General features: G+C 43.0%; 1 protein-coding gene across 4 annotated transcripts; it reads right to left on the minus strand.

The window, feature by feature from the left end:
* Positions 1-3,870: 3,870 nt before the first annotated feature.
* Positions 3,871-20,402, minus strand: CDV3 (CDV3 homolog). 4 transcript variants are annotated; one of them, XM_025375543.1, is made up of 6 exons: positions 19,710-20,402; positions 18,879-18,955; positions 9,962-10,107; positions 7,414-7,573; positions 6,981-6,983; positions 3,871-6,251 (listed from the first exon to the last, which is right to left on the minus strand). In XM_025375543.1, the coding sequence occupies exons 1-6, from the start codon at positions 19,947-19,949 to the stop codon at positions 6,101-6,103; spliced, it is 777 nt and encodes a 258-aa protein (XP_025231328.1). In that variant the 5' UTR covers positions 19,950-20,402; the 3' UTR covers positions 3,871-6,100. The 4 variants fall into 4 exon arrangements, with proteins under 4 accessions (XP_025231328.1, XP_025231330.1, XP_025231331.1 ...); XM_025375545.1 differs by lacking the exon at positions 6,981-6,983 and adding an exon at positions 11,572-11,574; XM_025375546.1 differs by lacking the exon at positions 6,981-6,983 and having other exon boundaries at positions 3,871-5,794.
* Positions 20,403-22,089: the final 1,687 nt, after the last annotated feature.

The following is a 22,089-nucleotide window of genomic DNA, read 5'->3' on the forward strand; positions in this document are numbered from 1 at the left end:
CGCACCACTGCACTCCAGCCTGGGCGAAAGGGTGAAACTGTGTCAAAAAGATAAAATAAGCAATTATTTCTTACTCAATATATCATTCATAATATTCATTATCTTTATTTCAAGCCCAAGAGAAGCAATTCATAACTTGCCTGCATTCTGCAGGCCCCATTAGTACCTAGTTGTAGTAACTGGTGGATTAAAACTATTACAAACCTGCAGTTTCAGGATGCTAGTTATTAGAACAACTGTCCATATGATTTTCTAACTTCTTGGCTCTCCTTCCAATCTGACTACCTCCATTAATTTGTTTCCACTCCCTAACTTGAGATCGTGACCTAATTTGTTCCTTTGTCAGTCTATACACCCATAGCATGACCTGTCCTAAATTCCTACCCCACACTCTCAACCTCCTGACATCTCCACCTATGTGTACCTACCCCAAAACAATTTCACATTATAACAGAGAGAGATAAACAACCAAAATGTGTAGTGTGCTAAATAAAGAGTAAGAACTACAGGCCAGGCATGGTGGTTCATACCTGTAATCCCAGCACTTTGCGAAGCTGAGGTAGGAGGATCACCTAAGTTCAGGAGTTCAAGATTAGCTTGGGCAACATAGCAAGATCTCATCTCTACTAAAAATAAAAAAAGTTAGCTGGGTGTGGTGGCATGCACTTTAGTCCAAGCTACTTGAGAGGGGACCTCCCCAGCCTCAGCAGGGAGGATTCTTTGAGCCCAGGCCAAGGCTGCGGTGAACTACGATCACGCTACTGCACTCCAGCCTGGGTGATGCTGTCTCAAAAACACCACCACAAAATCCCCCCAAAACTATAAGAGTCTAAACAAACGGTGCTGAACAACTGGATATTCAAATGCAGAAGAATGGAGCTGGAACTCTAAGTCACAATAAAAGAAAATTAAAATAGACCAAAGACCTAAATGAAAGAGCTAAAAACATAAAACTCTTAGAAGAAAATAGGCATAAATCTTTATGACTTGGGTTAGGCAATATAACACCCAAAGCACAAGCAACTAAAGAATAGGTACGATGAACTTAATCAAAATTGAAAATTTTGTGCTCCAAAAGACACTTTGAAGAAAGGGAAAAACGGTAGGAGAAAATATTTACAATTCATGTATCTGACAAAGTAGTAGTACCTGAAATTTAAAACACTTGCAACTCAATAATAAAGTTTTAAGTAAACCAATTTAGAAATTGGCAGAGGATTTGAATACACATTTTCCCAAAGACATACAGATGACCAATAAGCACATTTAAAGATGCTCAACACCACTAGTCATTACAGGAATGCAAAATAAAACTATAATGAGATACTTCACAGCCACTTGGAAGGCTAGAACCAATCTGAAACAAGTGATCACAAGGATATTGGAGAAATTGGAATCCTCTGACACTGCTGGTGGGAAAAATAATATATAATATGGTAAGGCTACTTTAGAAGAGTTTGGCAGTTCCTCAGTGATATATGACCCAGCGTTTCATCCCTAAGTATATACCCAAGAGAACTGGAAATGTTGATACAAAAACTTGTACATGAAAGTTCATAGCAACATCATTCATAATAATGAAACAACCCAAATGTCCAACAGATGAACGTACAATTTAAACGTGGTATATCCATACAATTACCTAGGCTGTTTAGCAATAAAAACGAAGCACTGATACACACTAAGCCTCAAAAACATGCTCAAAAACAAGTTGTAGAAGCCAGTTGCTGAAAAACAAATTGTATAACCCTGTTTATATGAAATGACCAGAATGAGAAAGTCTGGGCCAGGCACGGTGGCTCACGCAGCTGTAATCCCAGCACTTTGGGAGGCCAAAGCGGGTGGATCACCTGAGGTCAGGAGTTTGAGACCAGCCTGGCCAACATGGTGAAACCCCATCTCTACTAAAAATACAAAGATTAGCCAGGCATGGTGGTGGGCGCCTGTAATCCCAGCTACTCAGGGAGGCTGAGGCAGGAGCATCACTGGAACCCGTGAGGCAGAGGTTGCATTGAGCCAAGATTGCGCCACTGCACTCCAGCCTGGGTGACACAGCAAGACTCTGTCTCAAAAAAAAAAAAAAAAAAAATTCCAGAAAAAAGAAACTAGAGACAATACAATAGTGGCTGCCTAGGACTAAGGAATTTGAGAGAAAGGAAGAAAATGACTAATAACAATAGAATTTCTTTTTGGGGTGATGAAAATGTTCAAGAATTTTAAAAGTGGTGATGGATGCATAACTTTGAGAATATAAGAGAGTCTTAAATTGTATACTTCAAAAGGTGACTTTTGGGCCGGGCGCTCAAGCCTGTAATCCCAGCACTTTGGGAGGCCGAGACGGGCGGATCACGAGGTCACAAGATCAAGACCATCCTAGCTAACATGGTGAAACCTCATCTCTACTAAAAAAATACAAAAAAAAAAACTAGCCGGGCGAGGTGGCGGGCGCCTGTAGTCCCAGCTACTCCGGAGGCTGAGGCAGGAGAATGGCGTGAACCCGGGAGGCGGAGCTTGCAGTGAGCAGAGATCTGGCCACTGCACTCCAGCCTGGGCGACAGAGCAAGACTCTGTCTCAAAAAAAAAAAAAAAAAAAAAAAAAAAGGTGACTTTTGGCCAGGTCTGGTGGCTCCCAAAGTGGCTGTAAAACATTCCAGCACTTTGGGAGGCCGAGGAAGATTGCTTGAGACCAGCCTGGGCAACATAGTAAGACCCCATCTCTTAAAAAACAAAATAGTGTTTGGAGACGCACACAGTAATCCCAGCTACTCAGCAGGCTGAAGAGGGAGCTCCGATTCCTTGATGCCAGGAGTTGAAGGCTGCAGGGGACCATCATTGTGACACTGTACTCCAGCACAAGACCCTGTCTCTTGTTTTTGGAAAAGTGTGACTTTTATCTAAAAAGTTAAAACTATAGAGGAAATTAAAGCAGGGAAGACTGAGTTTCTGTGCCTGTTCTACCTTAAATAGGGCTGTCAAAAGAAAAAAATCTCAATCAAGCACAATCAATCAAATAACAAATTGTTAACACTACGTATTTAAACTCCACTACCAAAATGACAAATATACTTTTGCTAATTTAGAAATCTAGGGACTATAATCCAAACTAAATCCTGAAATTTAAAATTACTGCTCTTTTTGAGAATTTTAAGATTCTCAAGGAACAAAGTCTCAAATCCCTAGTCTATATAAAGATTTTAGATTCCTCTGCCATAATTTAAGGTAACAAAATTTAATACAGCAACAAGGACAAATGTGTATTTCAAGTTTTCCAAAAATATTTGTCATAGCTTTGTAGCCACTTTCATGCCTCATGTTTTGTATTTTTAAAATTTTGTATTTCTCTTTTTACTGTCTTTGGTTTGCCTAAATCCTCATCGGTCTTTTTTATGCTTGAGCACTCCGTAAACACTTCTGAAATGGAAAGTACACTACCGGCCAGGCCTGGTGGCTCACACCTGTAATCCCAGCACTTTGGGAGGCCGAGGCAGGTGGACACGAAGACAGGAGTTCAAGACAGGAGTTCAAGACCAGCCTGGCCAACATGGTGAAACTCCGTCTCTACTAAAAATACAAAAATTAGCTGGTGTGGTGGTGCGTGCCTGTAATCCCAGCTACTCAGGAGGCTGAGGCAGAATCATTTGAACCGGGGAGGCGGAGGATGAAGTGAGCTGAGATCACACCACTGCACTCCAGCCTGGGTGACAGAGCGAGACTGTCTCAAACAAAAAAAAAAAAAAAAAAAAGAAAAAAGAAAAAAAAGTACACTCCTGAGTTTAGAGCATCTTCACCTTCCCACAGCGAGAGGTATGACCTCAACTCACCATTTTCAAAGACAAAATAAGGCTTTAAAATAACCATTACAGTCCAAAATCCATATATTTACTTTTTATTGAATTTGTTAATGTTACAGAGTTCTTGCACTGCCAAACCATGCCTGAGAATTCAAACAAATGGTACAATGGACAGCCTCATCCACCCATCATACAGTATATTAAAACTTGATTCATGTACATTTTGATATTTTCACAATCTTTTAAAAAGTTATAACAAGAGTTGTAATTTAAATCTGCTGCAGGTCTTCAGATTTCGAGTACAGTATGCCTTTACATAACACCTCCACTTACTCATCTCTGTTCATTCTTCAGTAACACAACCCCCAACAAAATTTTGTGGGGAAAAAAAATGCAGGGAAAATACACAGTTCAACGATGAAGAGCCTATTTTTTAAGGTTTTTCGTTCCCAAATAGTCTTCAGTTTACCAAGAATCCCATTTCTGATTTAATCATTCAACCTCCCCTTGGCTGGCTCAACTACTCACCCAAATAGATTAGAAGGCAGGCATCTGCCTGTCACCTCAAATGTCAACATTATTGCCCAGATGTGAGTGGCAGGTCCCGTCAGGAGATACTGTAACCCTCCTTGGAGTCCAATTCCTGCACGGACACTTTCATCAAGACTAAACTCCTATCTGAAAATGCTCCCACATCAAAATAGTTTTACTCACCCACTTGCTTCACTCTTGCCAATAGCAAGTCTGCAACTCATGCATTTGGCAAAGGGATTTATTATAGAGAAACCCGGACTCTGCATCAAGTGGTCACATTACCACTTTCAGATATTTCTATTGAACCAAAGATACAAAACTAGGAAACTGCCAGACCATCTTGTTAGGTGGACACTCTTCCGCAATCCTGGGTGGCTTCAAGTCCCTCTAAAGGACCCCAGACTATTAATAGGTATTTGAAGCTGTAATTATTAAAAACAGAAGTGCTACATCACCTGTCTTTAGCCCTGACTCTCCAAATGAACATAAAGACACACCAAAAGATTGAAAACAGAGCTAGCTGGGACAATCACTGCATCTATAGAACAGCCAATACCTTGAAAAACTGGGCACAAGAACATGAGGAATTCTTATCAAAGATCATGCACAATCCATGACACTTAAATGGATTTTAGCTGAGGTTTTGCTCATGTTGCTCTGAATTTGTAAGGACAGATCAGTGAACCCCTTAGCCTGAGCAGAAAGCATTTTCTTCCCACTGCAGTTTACTACACAATTTAGACCTGATTAGAAGAGGCATTAGCAGCACCTGAAGTAGAGCCTCCAGAATCCACTGCCCTTTACATCAAAGGCTATTTGGTTCCACCCTCAGGACTGGCATACTCACGAAGACATTTCACAATCCTAATGCATACTTTAGGTTACTTACTTAACCAAGCAATATGCTCTGTCAAAGAACTTATTTCAAGTCAAAGCAAAAAAGACCTTAATGCAGAACAAAAACAAAACAAAAAAGCACTATCCAAATTAAAAAAAAAAAGTTACCAAAAAAAAAAAAAAAAAAAAGAGATTATTCTCTCCCTTACCCCTTCCCCTACTTGGTGGACCCCAGTTTGTTTGAATTTATTTTGTGGTTACCTCAGAATACAATTAAAGTTTAAATTACAAATCACAGCCCTACACAGATGATCTGAACACATCAGTTCTTTTCAGCGGCGTGTTCCAGGAAGTATAATATAGCCACAGCCTACTACACAGAGTATTCCTTAAGGGTAGGGCACAGGACAGGTTAATTAAGGTCACTTAAATCTTCATCTTTTACAGCAGATCAGAACCCAGATGGCTGACTTTTTATGCAGGATTTCTGGTAAGAATCCAGTAGAGCTGGTTGCAAGGTTCACATCGACACTTAATAGTTGTAATCTTCTTATCCAGAAGTTGTGATCCACATGAAGTCCACAATGAGTGCAGCAAATCTGAGGTAGTCAACCCTTATGAAGGCTCAGTATCTGAACATAAAAAGATTTTGAAATGACCACTGGCTGCAGGTTTTGGTTTTTTGTATTTGCAGAGTAAATATGAAAGAACACTGTTGAAACTAGTTCACACATTTATATAACAATGAAAATTCCCCTAAATCCAATATGTATAGAGCAGTCGCGACACTTTAACTTCCATAGTGCAATAGGGCCGGTCAGGAAATTGAGTGGTCTGCATCGGTGTCTGTAGGTCCAGCAGAGATCAGATGATGACTGACTGTTGGTGGTGGTTAGCTGCAGTCTAGTTACCTCAGAAGGGTTAGCAAAGCCCATTCCTTAATTGTATTGTGAGTGGCTGCTTTTCTGATTTTCAAGCACAGCATACTGGTTGTCTAGCTGAAGTTTAAGGGCCTGGTTTTTTGAAACCTCATCCCTACCTCTATTTTTGTGTCTTACTACTTCAAAGCTCTTCTCCATTTCTTTATCCCTAAGGGAAAAGAAATGTAATCAGTAAATATTTTTTCTTCACTAGGGTTTTTGAAAATACTCGTCCTTGAATTTAAAAAAAAAAAGCCACCCCTTAGAAGAATCCTGGGGAGGGGTAGGAGTGGGCGTATATAAAATCCTTATCAAACCATTTTAAGGCTTCAATTCGAACAGAAAACACAGAACGCTGTACTGAAGCTCTAGGGTCCTATCTTCTACTAAATAGTATTAAATGTGACCCTATTTCAGGACAAACTTGAAGAAAACTGTTAAAAGCTGTGTGATGACATTCCTCCTAAGACTTTCACTTTTAGCAAGTAATAGATAATACATCTCTCTCTTTATGCACAAGGGTAACAATTTTCTCATTCAAGTAAATTCTACTCGTTAGTCAATGATTTCTCCTCACATCAATTTTGTGGGAGTGGATCTGATTAGATCAGGTAAAGAAACTTGAGTGTGGTGAATCACTGCCCTCCCAAAGGTCCCTTATACATTTTTTAAGACAGAGCAGAGGAGCAAGTCCACGTGGAGGTTTAAATTCAAGCCAGCTGTGCTCTCAAAGTGGCAAAAAGGCTGGGATTTATTCTAAAAGCCACCCCAAAAAACATTTCCATCTGATGTCATTTACATTTCTTCCCATTTTATTTTAAAAAATTCATGTCCCTAAGTAAGATGTAGTTGTGCCATATGTAGTCATTTAATTCCAGGTAGCATTCATTTTAAGTACCTGCTGAAATAAGATTATTTTAATATTAGATTTATAAATGCCAACATCTTCTGTCTACAGTCACATTAACTGGGAATATAACTACACAGCATTTTTATATTTCTAGTTTCCATATTATAAGGAGCAAAAGCCACTCAATTATAAAAGAATTTTAACTACATTAAAACTTGTCATTGCTATAAAACAACATAAACCAGGGCTAAGAGAAACTTTTGCAGACAGAAGACAAAGTCAGTCTCCAATGCTCTTTGCCCTCCCTCTTTCCTCCCTTCTAGGTATATAAAGTTCCATCCTGACTCTTAGCTGCCTGTCAGCTGAAGCTCAGGCTTCATTAGTTAAGGAATAGTCTCCCTTGGGTGGGTATGCCCTATATCCCACTCCCTGGCCAAGGAACAGAAGTCCTAAACAAAATGCAATTACTTATAGTACTTACTTCCGGCTTTCTACGTGCTTGGCAGTTGACTGCAGGGATGGGAACTGTGTATCGCTGTAGATTTCTGGTGGTCCTTGTGGTGTTTTCCTTGTTGTGGTTAACCTGGCCCCAGGAGGCCTATACACACCACTAGTCATTGCCGGTTCTGGGGTTTCTGTAACTAATATTTTAAAACAATTTTTAGATAAACTATTCAAATGTGCAGCATTTTAATAAGCTATTCTTGCATTCCCAATCATTTAACAATTACAGAAAAAACAATACCAGGGTCTCTGGGTCAGATAACAGAAGGAAAGTTATTTCAGAAAATGTCTAAAGTGAAAACAGGCCAGGTGTGGTGGTTCACACCTGTAATCCCAGCACTCTGGGAGGCTGAGGTGAGTGGATCACCTGGGGTCAGGGGTTCAAGACCAGTTGGGCCAACATGGTGAAACACTGTCTCTACAAAAAATACAAAACTTAGCCGGGCGTGATGGCAGACGCCTGTAATCCCAGCTACTCAGGGGGCTGAGGCAGGAGAATGGCTTGAACCTGGGAGGCAGAGGTTGCAGTGAGCCAATATTGAGCCACTGCACTCCAGCGTGAGCAACAGAACAAGACTCTGTCTGTCAAAAAAGAAAAAAGAAAAGTGAAAACATTCTATTTTTCTAGGGTAGTATTCTAACTCCTCCTCCATGTACAACTTTAGTAATCTACGTAAATGGTGAGTTCCACAAGCCAAATTACTGGAAGTAGAAAAGGAATCTGCTGGAACTGGATGACTGGTCTCTCTCATCAGGGACTGCCTTTCAGAAAAGGACTTAAATAGTCCTCAGTTTCCCTACCAATAAATATGAATTACTTCTTTACCTGATTGGGGGGATTGATTAAGATGCCATATGTAAAGAATTTATTTAATGAAATGCCAGTGTGGTTATTTTTTAAGATTCTAGCTGGGGCTGGGGCGTGGTGGCTCAAGTCTGTAATCCTGGCACTTTGGGAGCCCGAGGCAGGCAGATCACTTGAGGTCAGGAGTTCAAAACCAGCCTGGCCAACATGGTGAAACCCCATCTCTACTAAAAATACAAAGAATTAGCAGGGCATGATGGTGCATGCCTATAATCCCAGCTACTCGAGAGGCTGAGGCAGGAGACTAGCTTGAACCCGGGAGGTGGAGGTTGCAGTGACCCAAGACTGTGCCACTGCACTCCAGCCTGGGCAAGAGAATGAGACTTTGTCTATTGGAAAAAATAAAAAGAAAGAAAGAAAAAAAGATTCTAACCAGGCATGATGGCTCACGCCTGTAATCCCAGCACTTTTGGAGGTCGAGGCAGGCAGATCACTTGAAGTCAGGAGCCAGACTCTGTCTCAAACAAACCAAAAGGTTCTAAAGATTTAAAAACATAAGACCGGGTGTGGTGGCTCACACCTGTAATCCCAGCACTTTGGGAAGCTATGGTGGCAGGATTGCTTGAACCCAGGAGTTGGAGACTAGCCTGGGCAACATAGTGAGATCTCATCTCCACGATAAAATAAACAGGTGGCATGCCCTGGTAGTCTACTTGGAAGGCTGGGGTGGGAGAATCACTTGAGTCCAAGCAGTTGAGGGGCTGCAATGAGCCACGTTGCACCACTGCACTGCAGCCTGGGCCACAGGTGAAACCGTCTCTAAAAAATACAGTAGTTACCTGTGTGATTTCAGCATAGCAAGATTTGGAGTGATAAGTTATTCTTTATGCCATTCTAAATAAAACAATGAGTATACATTTCTTTAAAGTAGTGCTCTTAAACTTTCATTATCGCCCTAAGGAGACCTTTCAGACATCTGTTTCCCAACTGCCCCCCACTCCATAAAATTTTAATACTGCAGATAAACTGTACATCTGTTTATGCACTCTAGCCTTTTTGCAGGCCACAAATGACTAATAAGGTATAAGATTCCTTCACTCTGTAAGAAGTAACTTTTACCCCCTTGAGAATGATAACATCAGTCCTGCTGAGAATTCATGCTTCAAAAAACAGGAAAGTTAAAGGGAATGAAAAAGACAAAGCACAAGTGAAGACAAGGGCCCCTTGTCTTTGTCCTTACTCCGCTGTCAAAAATATTTTAAATGATAAAAGCTTTAAGAATTTTCTCTCTCATGAAAACTTTTGGAGTTATACCCAACCCTAGGTAATTACTACTAAAAATCCCAAATGAAGCTTACCTTGGATTCTAGTAAATTGAAGTCTTTTCCTTACCTTTTCCTCCACTAGCAAGTAGTTAATATTTAAAGAGAATATTAGAATAAATGCTCAATTTAAATAAACTAAACTGGAATTGACTAGACTATCTACATATAAATTTTACAGCAACATATAGGACAACAGTATGTCTTTTAACTTCCAGATTCCTTTTCTTTAGGATTTTGAAGTCTTTAACAAGATACACACACATCCCACTCAACCAGGAATGGAAAGGAGCCCCTCCTTCTCACCCCACCATAATCATGCACCGAGTTGAAAGTGGACCATATATAAAATCATATATAAATTAGACATCTTTCTGAAACTGAAATAGTAAAATTACCGATTACTGGAGCAGGAGGTGCTTGGACCAGAGCTGTTTTATTCCAGGGACCTGAAGATTTTTCCATACCTCCACCACCACCTCCACCTTCTTCCCAGTTATCACCTGGATCTTGTCTCTTTTCAGTATCATCTTCCTCCTTTTCACTGTTGGAAAAGCAAACATGTAAATTCATTAAGGAACCACCAAGAAAATTTTCAGTCCAAATCCTTAGTTTTATCCATGATTATCTGTACAACCCTGAAGAAGTCACTTACTCTCTTTTGAGACTGAATGTCTTATTTATTTAAAAAGTGAGACCGGGTACAGTGGCTCACACCTGTAATCCCAGGACTTTGGGAGGCCAAGGTGGATGTATCACCTGAGGTCAGGAGTTCAAGACCAGGCTGGGCAACATGGCGAAACCCATCTGTACTAAAAATACAAAAATTAGCCAGGCATGGGGGCGCACCCCTGTAATCCCAGCTACTGGGGAAGCTGAGGCAGGAGAATCCCTTGAACCCGGAAGGCAGAGGCTGCAGTCAGCTGAAATTGTGCCACTGCACTCCCTCCTGGGTGACAGAGCATGACTCTGTCTGAAAAAAAAAAAAAAAAATACTGATGTGCCTCTGTGACAACATGCCTGATGGTTTACAGGACCCCACGTAAGAGCAGGACCCCAGTTACCGCCTCAAGCGACTAAGGGAGGGAAGAGAGGATGATACAACCTGAAATGCAGAGAAGAGAGTGAGCTGAAGGATTAAGAGCACGATTACAAAATTTTCCTTGCACCAAAGTGTACAAACAGGCATTTATGGTAAGCATATTTTTAGTGACAAATGAAGGGTTTTGAAAGTTGTATAATTTTATTTGCCAATCCTTTAGCACATGTAACAAAATGCTCTCAGAATCAGAATTCACATTCCAGCAGATGAAAACAAGTATGTGCCGTGTTTACAAAGAATAGAACTAGCCCCTAACATCAGACATGTATTTATCACCTGTTTAAAAACATATATAAGAGCTCAGTCTTCGGCTTTCCAGATGTTATAAATGGAAAAGATACCCTCAGTGGTAACATACCATCTTAAGACTGCTTGCAGTATTTTCTCAATACTAATTAATTTATTCTTGAATTGACTTGAGTCATAATCTATTTCTCCTAGGCATCTTTGATTATTTCTCTTTTTGTTGGATTACTTTTTATTATTTTATGTAACTTTACATGTCCTAAATTGCCAAGTGTATATATTTTTGTCTCTTGACAAATGGGATACTGACCACAGGGATATTAAAGCATAATAATGGCTAAATCAAACGTCCTTTCTGCAGCTCTTCACCTTGAAGATACACCTGGCAGAAGATACTCAACTACCAACCTTTTCATAAAATTATTTTTCCTGACAATGGTGGCTTTTCCTAGGTCTTCAAGCTTCTCAACTCCTTCATCATTTTACGTTTTCCCCACCTTCCTATAAAAAAAGGTTGGTTCCCAAAACTCTGTCCCTGGCCTTCCACTTACCACCCTGCCTCTCTTAACTGTATAACCTTGGGAACATCACAGCCTCTCTTGGCTTCTGCAAAAGGGTATCTAAGGATGCTTTCCTTCCATTTCTATTAAAACAAGACACGAGCTGGCTATACGACCAGCTTGACAGTCTCCTTTAAAGATACTTAGAAAAAAATAAAGTGGCACTTTGGGAGGCTGAGGCAGGCGGACCACAAGGTCAGGAGATCAAGACCATGGTGAAACTTTGTCTCTACCAAAAAAAAAAAAATACATATATATATATATATATTAGCCAGGCGTGGTGGCAGACGCCTGTAGTCCCAGCTACTTGCGAGGCTGAGGCAGAATGGCGTGAACCCGGGAGGCGGAGCTCGCAGTAAGCTGAGATCGCACCACTGCACTCCCGCCTGGGTGACAGAGTGAGACTCCAACTCAAAAAAAAAAAAAAAAAAAAAAAAGTGGCAAAATGCCACTGGCTGGGCACGGTGGTTCACACCTGTAATCCCAGCACTTTAGGAGGCCGAGGTAGGCGGATCACCTGAGGTCAGGAGTTTGAGACCAGCCTGGCCAATATGGCAAAACCCTGTCTCTACTAAAAATACAAAAATTAGCTGGGTGTGGTGGCACATGCCTGTAATCTCAGCTACTTGGGAGGCTGAGGCAGGAGAATTGGTTGAACCCAGGAGGCAGAGGCTGTAGTGGGCCGAGATTGCACCACTGCACTCCAGCCTGGGTGACAGAGCAAGACCCCGTGTCAAACATAAAAAATAAAAAATAATGGCAGCATTGTATGAATTACCTACCAATCAGAGGTAACTGCAGAATTTAGAGGCTGGAGTGGCAATAAGGAAGAGAGGGAAAAGAAGAACAGATCTATCTCATCTACATTTACAGCAAGATTTTACTTACAACTTTATCTGAGAGGAAAAAGGATAGAGAATATGTCAATTCATCCCTAAGAGATCTGAGAAAGAAAAAAAAAATGCAATTTAAAAGAAAGAAAAAATATAGCCAGGCCATCCCTCAGTTTTCCTTTTCATTAACATGTAAGAGAATTCTATACAGCCATTTAAAATGTAAAGCCTATGCTGACTTGGAGGTAGTATTCATGTCATATAAACCAAAAATTCACTAAAACAACAGCTACATACCTAATATAAATACAAAAATATCTACAACAATTTTAAAAAGTTTATATTATAGAGTAGCTCTGGGTGCTAGAATGTATGACTTTATCTTCTTCATGCAGCAAGCAATTAGGAGCAGATTCTAAAGTCAGGCTTCCTGGTTCAAATCCAGGCTCTGCCACTTACCAGCCAGGAAACTTTGAATATGGCACTAATTTCTTTATTCTTCAATTTCCTCTTATGTAAAATGGAGCTGACAAGCCCTTAATAATCAGCACTGTTCACTGATTATTCCTAAGCAGAACAGACTACAGATAATTCTTACATTTTATGCTGCTACATTTTTTCAAAAAATTTCTAAAAACAAACATATTACTTTTATAACCTACACACAAAAAATTGTTTTTTATTTTTAAAATTTTTTTAGAGACAGGGTCTTGCTCTGTCACCTAGGCTGGAGTACAGAGGCCCAATCTTAGCTCACTGTAATCTTAAACTCCTGGGCTCAAGAGATACTCCCACCTCAGCCTCCCAAGTAAGGTAGAACTACAGGTGCAGACCACCATGACTGGCTAATTTTACTTTTTTTACATTTTTTGTAGAGGCAGGGTCTTGCCCAGGCTGGTCGTGTACTCCTGGCCTCAAGTGATCCTCCTAACTCTGCCTCCCAAAGTGTTGGGATTACAGGAGTGAGCCACCACGCCCAGCCTCACAGAAAGCTTTTAAATAAAAACTCCTATTTGGTCTGACGGAATACTGACAGTATCTCAACTTGAAGTTTTCTTTTTTACTGTCTAGTATCTAACATCTCCTTGCCCTTAGGGAAAAAATAAAAAAATTTAAAAACCACAGATTTAAAATACACCTACGTTACAAACTATTAACAAAAAATAAGCATAATCTGTTTAATTAGAGGGACTGTACATCAATAATAAAAGGCATAAGGAGAACAACTTAGTATTTTGGATTCTTGGCCAGGTGCGGTGGCTCATGCCCATAATCCCAGCACTTTGGAAGGCCGAGGTGGGAGGATCATTTGAGGCCAGGAGTTCAAAACCAGCATGAGCAACCTGGTGAGACCCTGTCTCTATTTTTTTTTTTGAGATGGAGTTTCACTCCTGTTGCCCAGACTGAAGAGCAATGGCGTGATCTTGGCTCATTGCAACCTCCACCTCCTGGGTTCAAGCGATTCTCCTATCTCAGCCTGCCAAGTAGCTGCTTGTGCCATCATGCCCAGCAAAATTTTGTGTATTTAGTAGAGACAGGGTTTCACCATGTTGGCCAGACTGGTCTCAAACTCCCGACCTCAGGTAATTCATCCGCCTCAGCCTCCCAGAGTGCTGGGATTACAGGGGTGAGCCACTGTGCCCGGCCAAAAAAACTTTTTTTTAATAAATATTTTGGGTTTTTCCAAATGTCCATCAATAATAGACTGGATAAAGAAAATGTAGCACATATACACCATGGAATACTATGCAGCCATAAAAAGGGATTAGCTAATGTCCTTCGCAGGGACATGGATGAAGCTGGAAACCATCGTTCTCAGCAAACTATCACAAAGACAGAAAACCAAACACTGCATGTTCTCATCATAAGTGGGAGTTGAAGAGGACACACAGACACAGGGAGGGGAACATCACACACCAGGGTCTGCTGGGGGGTAGGGAGCTGGGGGAGGGATAGTGTTAGGAGAAATACCTAATGTCAATGACGAGTTGATGGGTGCAGCAAACCACCATGGCACATGTATACCTATGTAACAAACCTGTACGTTGTGCACATGTACCCCAGACCTTAAAGTGTAATAATAATAAAAATAAATATTTTGGGTTAAGATTCTGAAATACTAAACTAAGCATGTGGACATTGTTTAGTCAAGACCCTTCGTCAACCGGGCACGGTGGCTCACGCCTGTAATCCCAGCACTTTGGGAGGCAGAGGCGGGCAGATCACCGGAGGTCAGGAGTTCAAGACCAGCCTAACATGGTGAAACCCTGTCTCTACTAAAAATACAAAAATCAGCTAGGCGTGGTGGCATATGCCTGTAATCCCAGCTATTTGGGAGGCTGAGGCAGGAAAATCGCTTGAACTTAGGAGGCGGAGGTTGCAGTGGCAGAGATCATGCCATTGCACCCCAGCCTGGGTAACAAAAGTAAAAACTCTATCAAAAAAAAAAAAAAAAAAGAATGACCAAGCCAAAAAAACTCTTCATCCAACAATGAGGAACTGAAGCCCAGAGATGCTTAGAGGGCTTGCCTAAATGCCAGTTAGCAGGGTAGAAATGATTTATATATTTTATTGCTTTTTCATATTTACATATTTCAGAAAGCATCAACTCTCCAAATGTCACACCTGAACAAGAAACAAGTTCCAAATGGTTATTTCCACGGGAGACAGGCTGAAATTCAGTGTTTGATCCTAATATATAGCTTCTCATTAGCTAAATGTTATAAATAAACACTACGATACTGCTGTAAATTCATCCCAATTCCACATACACAGTCTTAAATACATGTAAGCCTGTAAGGCACTACTGGTAGGGTGAGGAGAATAATGACGATACAAAAGGAAGATTTACTGAATATCTACTACGGCAGCCAGCATTCCACCCCACTGTACAAAGTTAAACCTCACAGTAACACTAAGGCAGGCAAGAGACCCACTGTATGGATGTATGAGGAAACTTAAGTACCTTCCCCAGGCCTACAGAGTAGCAGAGTCAAAATAGTGTGGGATTCCAGAGGCTATATTATTTCACATTACCTTTTAAATTCATTTTATCCTCTTTATAGCTCTAAGGCATGACGCAGAAATATTCTCTACTTTGAGATTTGAGAAATGCATTTTCTTTAGTAAGGCTGATAGGATCACACATCCTGCAGCAGTATATTTATAAAGAATAGAACAGCCTTATCTCTCTACCTCGAGACTTGGGAATTTATACATCCTAAATCCCCTTCCCCAACACTAGGGGGAAGCAGCTAAAACAAGAATCAGACTGGACTGAGCTGCTGGAATACCGGGCATCTCACAGGTTTGTCCCTATTATACCTAGCACTGCTGCAACAGTAAACTGGCGAGATAAACATGGCCTGATCAGCTATGCCTGGCCTGGAGGCTTAAAATGTCACTGCACCTCCTCATCCAAAGAAATCTTTCCTGACCCATTCATGGATGATGAAATGTCTCTCCTCTGCCCCAGAGAACCTTGCACATCTCTTTGAAATTATCTACTGTCGTCTATTAGAGCATGACTTATTTCTACAACCAGAAAACCTCACAGCGTCTAGCAAAGTAGTCACGTATTTGCTAGAATAATCCACCTTGGATAACATAACCAGCTCTACCTAACAGGTTTAAGTCTAGATTTCTCACCAAAGTTTCTAGAAAACCACTGGGCTCCAAGAACTCAATTATTTACTGAAACATGACAAACACTCAACACTGTATGCCTTCAAGAATTAAATCTTTCTAACATTCTCCCAAAAATCCATTTTAAAGATGGAAGTAGCTGGGCCTAGCAGCTCATGCCTGTGATTCCTGTACTTTGAGAAGATCACTTGAGGCCAGGAGTTTTGAGATCAGCCCAGGAACACAGTCCCCATCTACAGAAAGAAAGTAAGATTAGTCAGGGGTGGCAATTCACACCTGTAGCCCCAGCTACTTGGGAGGCTGAGGTGGGAGGATCACTTGAGCCCAGGAGTTCAAGACTACAGTGAGCTATGATCATGCCACTGCATTCCAACCGGGGTGACAAAGTGAGACTGTCTCAAAAATATAAAAAAGTAAGAGATGAAAGAGGCCTACAGGGCCTACAAACAACCAAGAATCTAACTCAAGTGACAGGTTCCTTTATAACCACCTCAATGACTTCCTGCTCAAGAATTTGTCTATAATGGCATGATCTTGAATAAGATTAACTTAGACACAAAATTGGACACGTTAAGTGCCCTAGTATTAAATCTTGAGCTGGTTGGTAAATGTGAAATAGGATCTTAATATATAGTATGTTTGCTGCTAATGAAAACTTTCCCCTTTCAGTACAGGTAAAGGCCTAACATGCTAACTACTATAAGGACCAGTGTCAAGAACTTTAAGATTGTATGTGACATCTGGCTGGGCTCAGAGGCTCACCCCTGTGATTCCAGCACTTTGGAAGGCCGAGGCAGGCGGATCACCTGAGGTCAGGAGTTCGAGACCAGCCTGACCAACAGGAAGAAACTCCGTCTCTACTAAAAATACAAAATTAGCCGGGTGCGGTGACAAATGCCTGTAATCCCAGCTACTCAGGAGGCTGAGGCATTAGAATCGCTTGAACCCAGGGGTCGGAGGTTGTGGTGAGCTTAGATCGTGCCACTGTACTCCAGCCTGGGCAACAAGAGCGAAACTCTGTTTCAAAAAAAAAAAAAAAAGACTGACGGTGACATCTGCAGCTAACTTTCAGTATACTGAGAAAGAGAATAAGATAAAGCACATGTAGCAGAGATTGGTGGATGAGCATATGGGAAAGAGAGTTTCTCAGCGTTGCAGGTTAGTGGAATACCTCTACTAGGATGGCCACTTCAGGCCAATAACTAGATGTTAAGAAAACAAAAGACAATATAAAAGCTACTCTACTTCAGGTTGAGCAGAACTTAAATGTTTGTACTAGCTGATACTTATATCCCTGGCAAGGGTGAAGTATGTAAGTTATTTAAGACACTTTTCACAATCTCAAGAGTAACCAAAATAGATCAAGACCAAAATAACCCTGAAGATGAACACGTAACTTATAGTCAATAACAGAAAAAACACAGGTTCTGTTTAAATAATATCCATAGTTTAATAAAATCAATTTCTAATCGTCAGTGAACTTGAAACCACAATTTTATCTTCAGTAAAGTGCTACTTTTGCCAAGTTCGACAAGGCCAAACACTATTCTTACAGTCACTCACGTTTTCAAGAACCTGCAGTCACTTAGGAAAGAAAAGACTTAAGAAGAGCCAAATTTTACAACAGAACAGGAGCCACACACACAGGTAGTTCCACAACCCCAAATGGTAAGAACCTCACATCCGCTCCTCCCCCATTCTTTACAGGTCAAGCCCCAGGAGACAGAAAAGATGAAGATACATGAAGGAAGCCAACAAGCGGTTGGGAATCAAACTTAAGTCTAATCACTTCTACTCAACACCACTACAAAGAAATCTCAAGAGTGGAGAAGCTACCGTTCCTGAAAGTATCCCATTATCAGTCGGGGGTTTCACTTTGGCTAAGCTCACAAAATGATGTTTTCACAGGACATTAATGCCTAGCTGTGGTAGGTATTCAACAAATTATTAACACTGCTTTTTGAAAAAGTTATCTAAAGCTATAGATACTAACATCCAGAGAGGTCAAAAGACAGTTTTCAGTTAAGGAAAGTATTTCCTCCACTGTGCCTCGCACTCACTGGCATTGCCTATAAAATGCAAGCTTCAAACTGGAGACAGTTGATCAAAATCCTTTTTTCTTTAAACTGGGAGCAAAGGATTTTTTAATCTTAAAGCAGATCCATATCTTCACTTGTTTTTTTCCTACTTTATGAACCCTCCAAAATATGGCACTTAGCATCAAAGTTGACTGCCACAGACTGGACTTAACAAAATGTTAATTTCAAATCTTCTAAACTACCCAATTTTTAAAAATTACTGTTTTCTTGAACTTTAAAAAGTAACATGTTTACACATATAATTCCATTCCTATTAAGTTTTAGAAAAAATTATGGATAGTGGTTGTGTTGAAGGTGAATGCAGTGAGTAGGTGTTAGGAGGCGAACCTTGTTCTGTATTAGTAATACTCAAGTTTCTTGACCTGCGTACTTACTGCACAGGTTGGTAGCACTGTGTGAACACATGAAACCTCTCTCTCTCTTTAAATATGATATACTTCAATTACAAAAATACATTCACTTGCTTATTGGAGAGGATGTGAAAAAATCCACATTATTTTTGAAACCAAAACTAAGTACAATCACCGATGTTAACAGTGAACATTCTGAAGTGAGAAAATCCATTTTAGCTGTCTCAAATGAAAAGGCCTCACCAGAACTGGAAGTAGGCAAGCTCTCACAGGATTTTAGAGTCAGTAGCTAATTTGATGAGCACACGGAAGGGCTGCCTTCACGGAGTGAGAAAGAGTAGACAGAACCCATTTGAGTCCTAATAAGCGTATCTAGAGCACAAGGCTACTATGATGCTGCTTTGGGGCCAAAGGAAAACCTAACTTGTATCCAATATCTGTCCTAAAAGTTATCTAAACACATTTGTAACCAGACCATACCTTATTTGCATTGCCTGAACCCTGAGGCCGCTGTAATCAACCTCTTTTTGCTCCAATTCTTTCCACTCATCTTCGTCCTGTAAAACAAACGCCATTTGATCAATTAAAGCTATTTGCAGACATATAACTAAGCAAATAACACACTACGAAAAGTGGATCAAGTGGCTGGAACCTAAACTGAGTAGGCACTTATATACCGGTCAAAGCCCTTGCTTCGTTCTGGGGCAAACTAGGCTACATGGAGGACAAACATGCTCGTAGGCTAACACTGTACTTCCGCCGGGTTCCTGCATGAGAGCTGTTACTTTAAGCAACTAAGAAAAGCCGAAGGAAGAAGTCAGTAGGAATTTCACAACTACATTACTACCCCAACCTTGCCACCGAGACTTTTCTTTTTCTTTCACGGGCTTAGAGACTAAGTCATCACAAAAGAGCTGCTACAAATGCGGCTGCTGAAAGCGAAAATTCAGCTCAAACTACTGGGCTGAGGTCAGCACACGGAATTACTCACCCTAGACGTCACCCAATAAACGCTGCTCTGTGCTGGGCGCTGCGGCCCCAGACCTAGTGCCCCTGGAGGGTGGCGCCGCCCGGGCCCTGGCTAACGCCGAGCGACGCGGGGTGAGAAGGGCGGCTCCAGGGCGGGTGTCGGAAGGGGTCCCGGCCCAGGCGAGCCCTGCCCGAAGTGGGGAGCCTGCGTCACGTGGCGGCCCTCGCCCGTCCGCCCGGCCCCCGCGGCCCCTCCCGGACGCTTCCCCAGCAGGCGGGGGCGGGCACATGGGGCGCCGGCGCGCGGCCCGGGCCCCGAGTGCCGGCCTCCCGGTCCCTCACCTTCGTCACAGCCTTGGTGGCGGCCCCCGGGCCCGCAGTCCCCGCGCTCGCGGTCCCGCCGTCGCCCGGCCGGGTCCCCGTGCCCGCCCCGCCGCCAGCCGCACCCGCGGCTCCACTGCTTCCGCCGGCGCTGCCCGCTGCACCCGCGGCACTCGCCGCCCGGTTGCTCCGCTCCTTCTTCTTCTTCTTGTCCCTCTTGGCAAAGAAGTTGTCCAGGCTCCGCTCCTCCGTCTCGGCCATGGCCTCGGCCTCCTCGACCCGGATGGGTGGGGCCGGCGGCGGGCGCGGCCCGCGGGGCTCCGAGCTCGGGGTCTGGGCCGGCTCTGCGCTCACGCTGCCGGGCGCGGCGACGCCTCAGCCCCGCGGGGTCGCCGAGGCGTGCGCTGCGAGGCGGGCGGCTCCCCCTGCGTGCTGGCGAGCGGTGGTACGGTCCGCCTGGGGGCTCGCGCGCCGCCGCTGTCGCCCGAGGCTGCCGGGGCTGCCGCTGCTGCTGCGGCGGCGGAGCAGGATCCCGCTCTCCCCACAACCTGAGGGGAAAAGGCACGCGCGAGCCAAAGGCTCTGGCGAGAGTGCTCGGCTAGCGGCGGCGCGTGCCGGAGGAAGACGCGCGGGCGCAGACCCGGAGAGGAGGGGAAGGGGGTGGGGAGGGGAGGGAGGGGGAGGAGGGAGGGCGGGCCGGCCGCTAGAAGAGAGAGGCAGCGCCTGCGCCTGCGTACTTTGCTCTGCTTGCCGCTGTGGGATCGCCAAGGGGCGGGCGGCGGGTGGAGATGGAGGCGGAGCTGGAAAGAGAGCCAATCAGGTGCCAGGACGAAGCGCTTAGGTGACAATCCGTGACCCAGACGGGGCGGAGTCCAGGAATGGGGGCGGGGAGAGGAGGGCATATGCAAAATAAGTGACGTGCCTGACGATTCCGGTTTCCCGATTGGCGGAGGGTTTAGTCTGGAGGGCGGGCATTTTGAGGGCTGGTTGATGACTTGGCTAAAGAGGTCCAGCAGGAGGGGCAGTGGGTTCCTTTTGGGCGCATGCGCAGGATGCACGTGTGTTTCCTGGCCCGGAACAAACCGTGGCCCCACAGTAGTCGTATGAACTTTCGCGAAACGGAGAGGCACTGCGTTAAGCCAACTGTGTTAAAGATTGTTCCTCTCCTCTGATCGTTTCTGTACTTCCACCCTCTCTGGTGTGGCAACCATTACTTTTTTTCTTTACAGGTTGATTGTGAAAGTGAGAGGAGCAGTGATCCTGAAGTTTGGGTCCCATTTATTAAAAGATCTTTCATAGACCAGTTGGTAGGTAGGGATTTTGTCTGAACTCTACCCTCTGGATTATGTTTACCAAGCTCAAGTTCAATAAATTCTATCTTCAAGTCCCTAATCTGTAAAGTGGGTATACTAGCCCTTACAAGATACGGGGGAGGAAGGGAAGAGAATCAGCATTAGCTCCCCACCACATTGCTTAACGTCCTGACTTGAGTCTAGATGATGATGCAGTTTATCCTTAGCTTCTATCCCTGATAAAAGGAGGAGACTGTCTTATCATAGGGGTGGAGACCAAAATGCCCAGGCGAAAGCCCGGTTTAAATGGGTTTAAAGCCCATTTAAATACCCTTGGGGCCTTGAAAATGAAATGAATTCTACATGCAAAAGGTGGTCTAAAGTAAGCTCTTAAACTTTCTACTTCCTCCTTCTAAAAGCAGGAGAGGGAGCTGTCACAACCACTGAGGAAATGACTCAGACAAATGTTGGTAGCCCTATGGGGTAGATAGAACTCAGCCAGTAAATGGAGTGACTTCTTCGCCTTTTCCTTTACAGTTACCCCATTAACGTTTCTCTTTTCCTACCCCCTGCTTACACTGCTATTAAAGAACTAACTAATGGCTGAGCGCAGTGGCTCACACCTCTAATCCCAGCACTTTGGGAGGCTGAGGCAGGCGGATTACCTGAGGTCAGGAGTTCGAGACCAACCTGACCAAAATAATAAAACCCCATCTCTACTAAAAATACAAAAATTAGCCGGGCGTGGTGGCTAACGCCTGTAATCCCAGCTACTCGGGAGGCTGAGGCAGGAGAATTGCTCGAACCTGGGGGGCACGGAAGTTGCAGTGAGCCGAGATCGCGCCATTGCACTCCAGCCTGGGCAACAACAGCGGAACTCCGTCTAAACAAAAAAAAAAAAAAAAGAAAAATAATCTAACTTCTGAACGTCAAATAAATCAAGGACCTAGCCTTGGCCAGCAAGTAGCTTGAGCTTACACATATACTATTCCTCAAACATAAACAGCTGCCAAGGTGACTTCCTTCTATGACAACATGTATCTTCCTGTGATGCAGGTCAGGTTTAGTACTGCCCATCACCGTTACCCTCCCTTACCATGGCTAATCAA

This window comes from Theropithecus gelada, chromosome 2 (genome assembly GCF_003255815.1).
Source record: "Theropithecus gelada isolate Dixy chromosome 2, Tgel_1.0, whole genome shotgun sequence".
Taxonomy (NCBI): domain Eukaryota; kingdom Metazoa; phylum Chordata; class Mammalia; order Primates; family Cercopithecidae; genus Theropithecus; species Theropithecus gelada.

What these genes read in the sequence shown, in the direction of transcription:
- CDV3 (XM_025375543.1), bottom strand. Translation starts at nt 19,949, where the DNA reads ATGGCCGAGACGGAGGAGCGGAGCCTGGACAACTTCTTTGCCAAGAGG. An exon ending in GTTCAGGCAATGCAAATAAG is followed by an intron (nt 10,108 to 18,878) that starts GTATGGTCTGGT and finishes CTTTTCCAACAG; the next exon opens with TGAAAAGGAGGAAGATGATA. An exon ending in ACCTCCTGCTCCAGTAATCG is followed by an intron (nt 7,574 to 9,961) that starts GTAATTTTACTA and finishes TTAAAATATTAG; the next exon opens with TTACAGAAACCCCAGAACCG.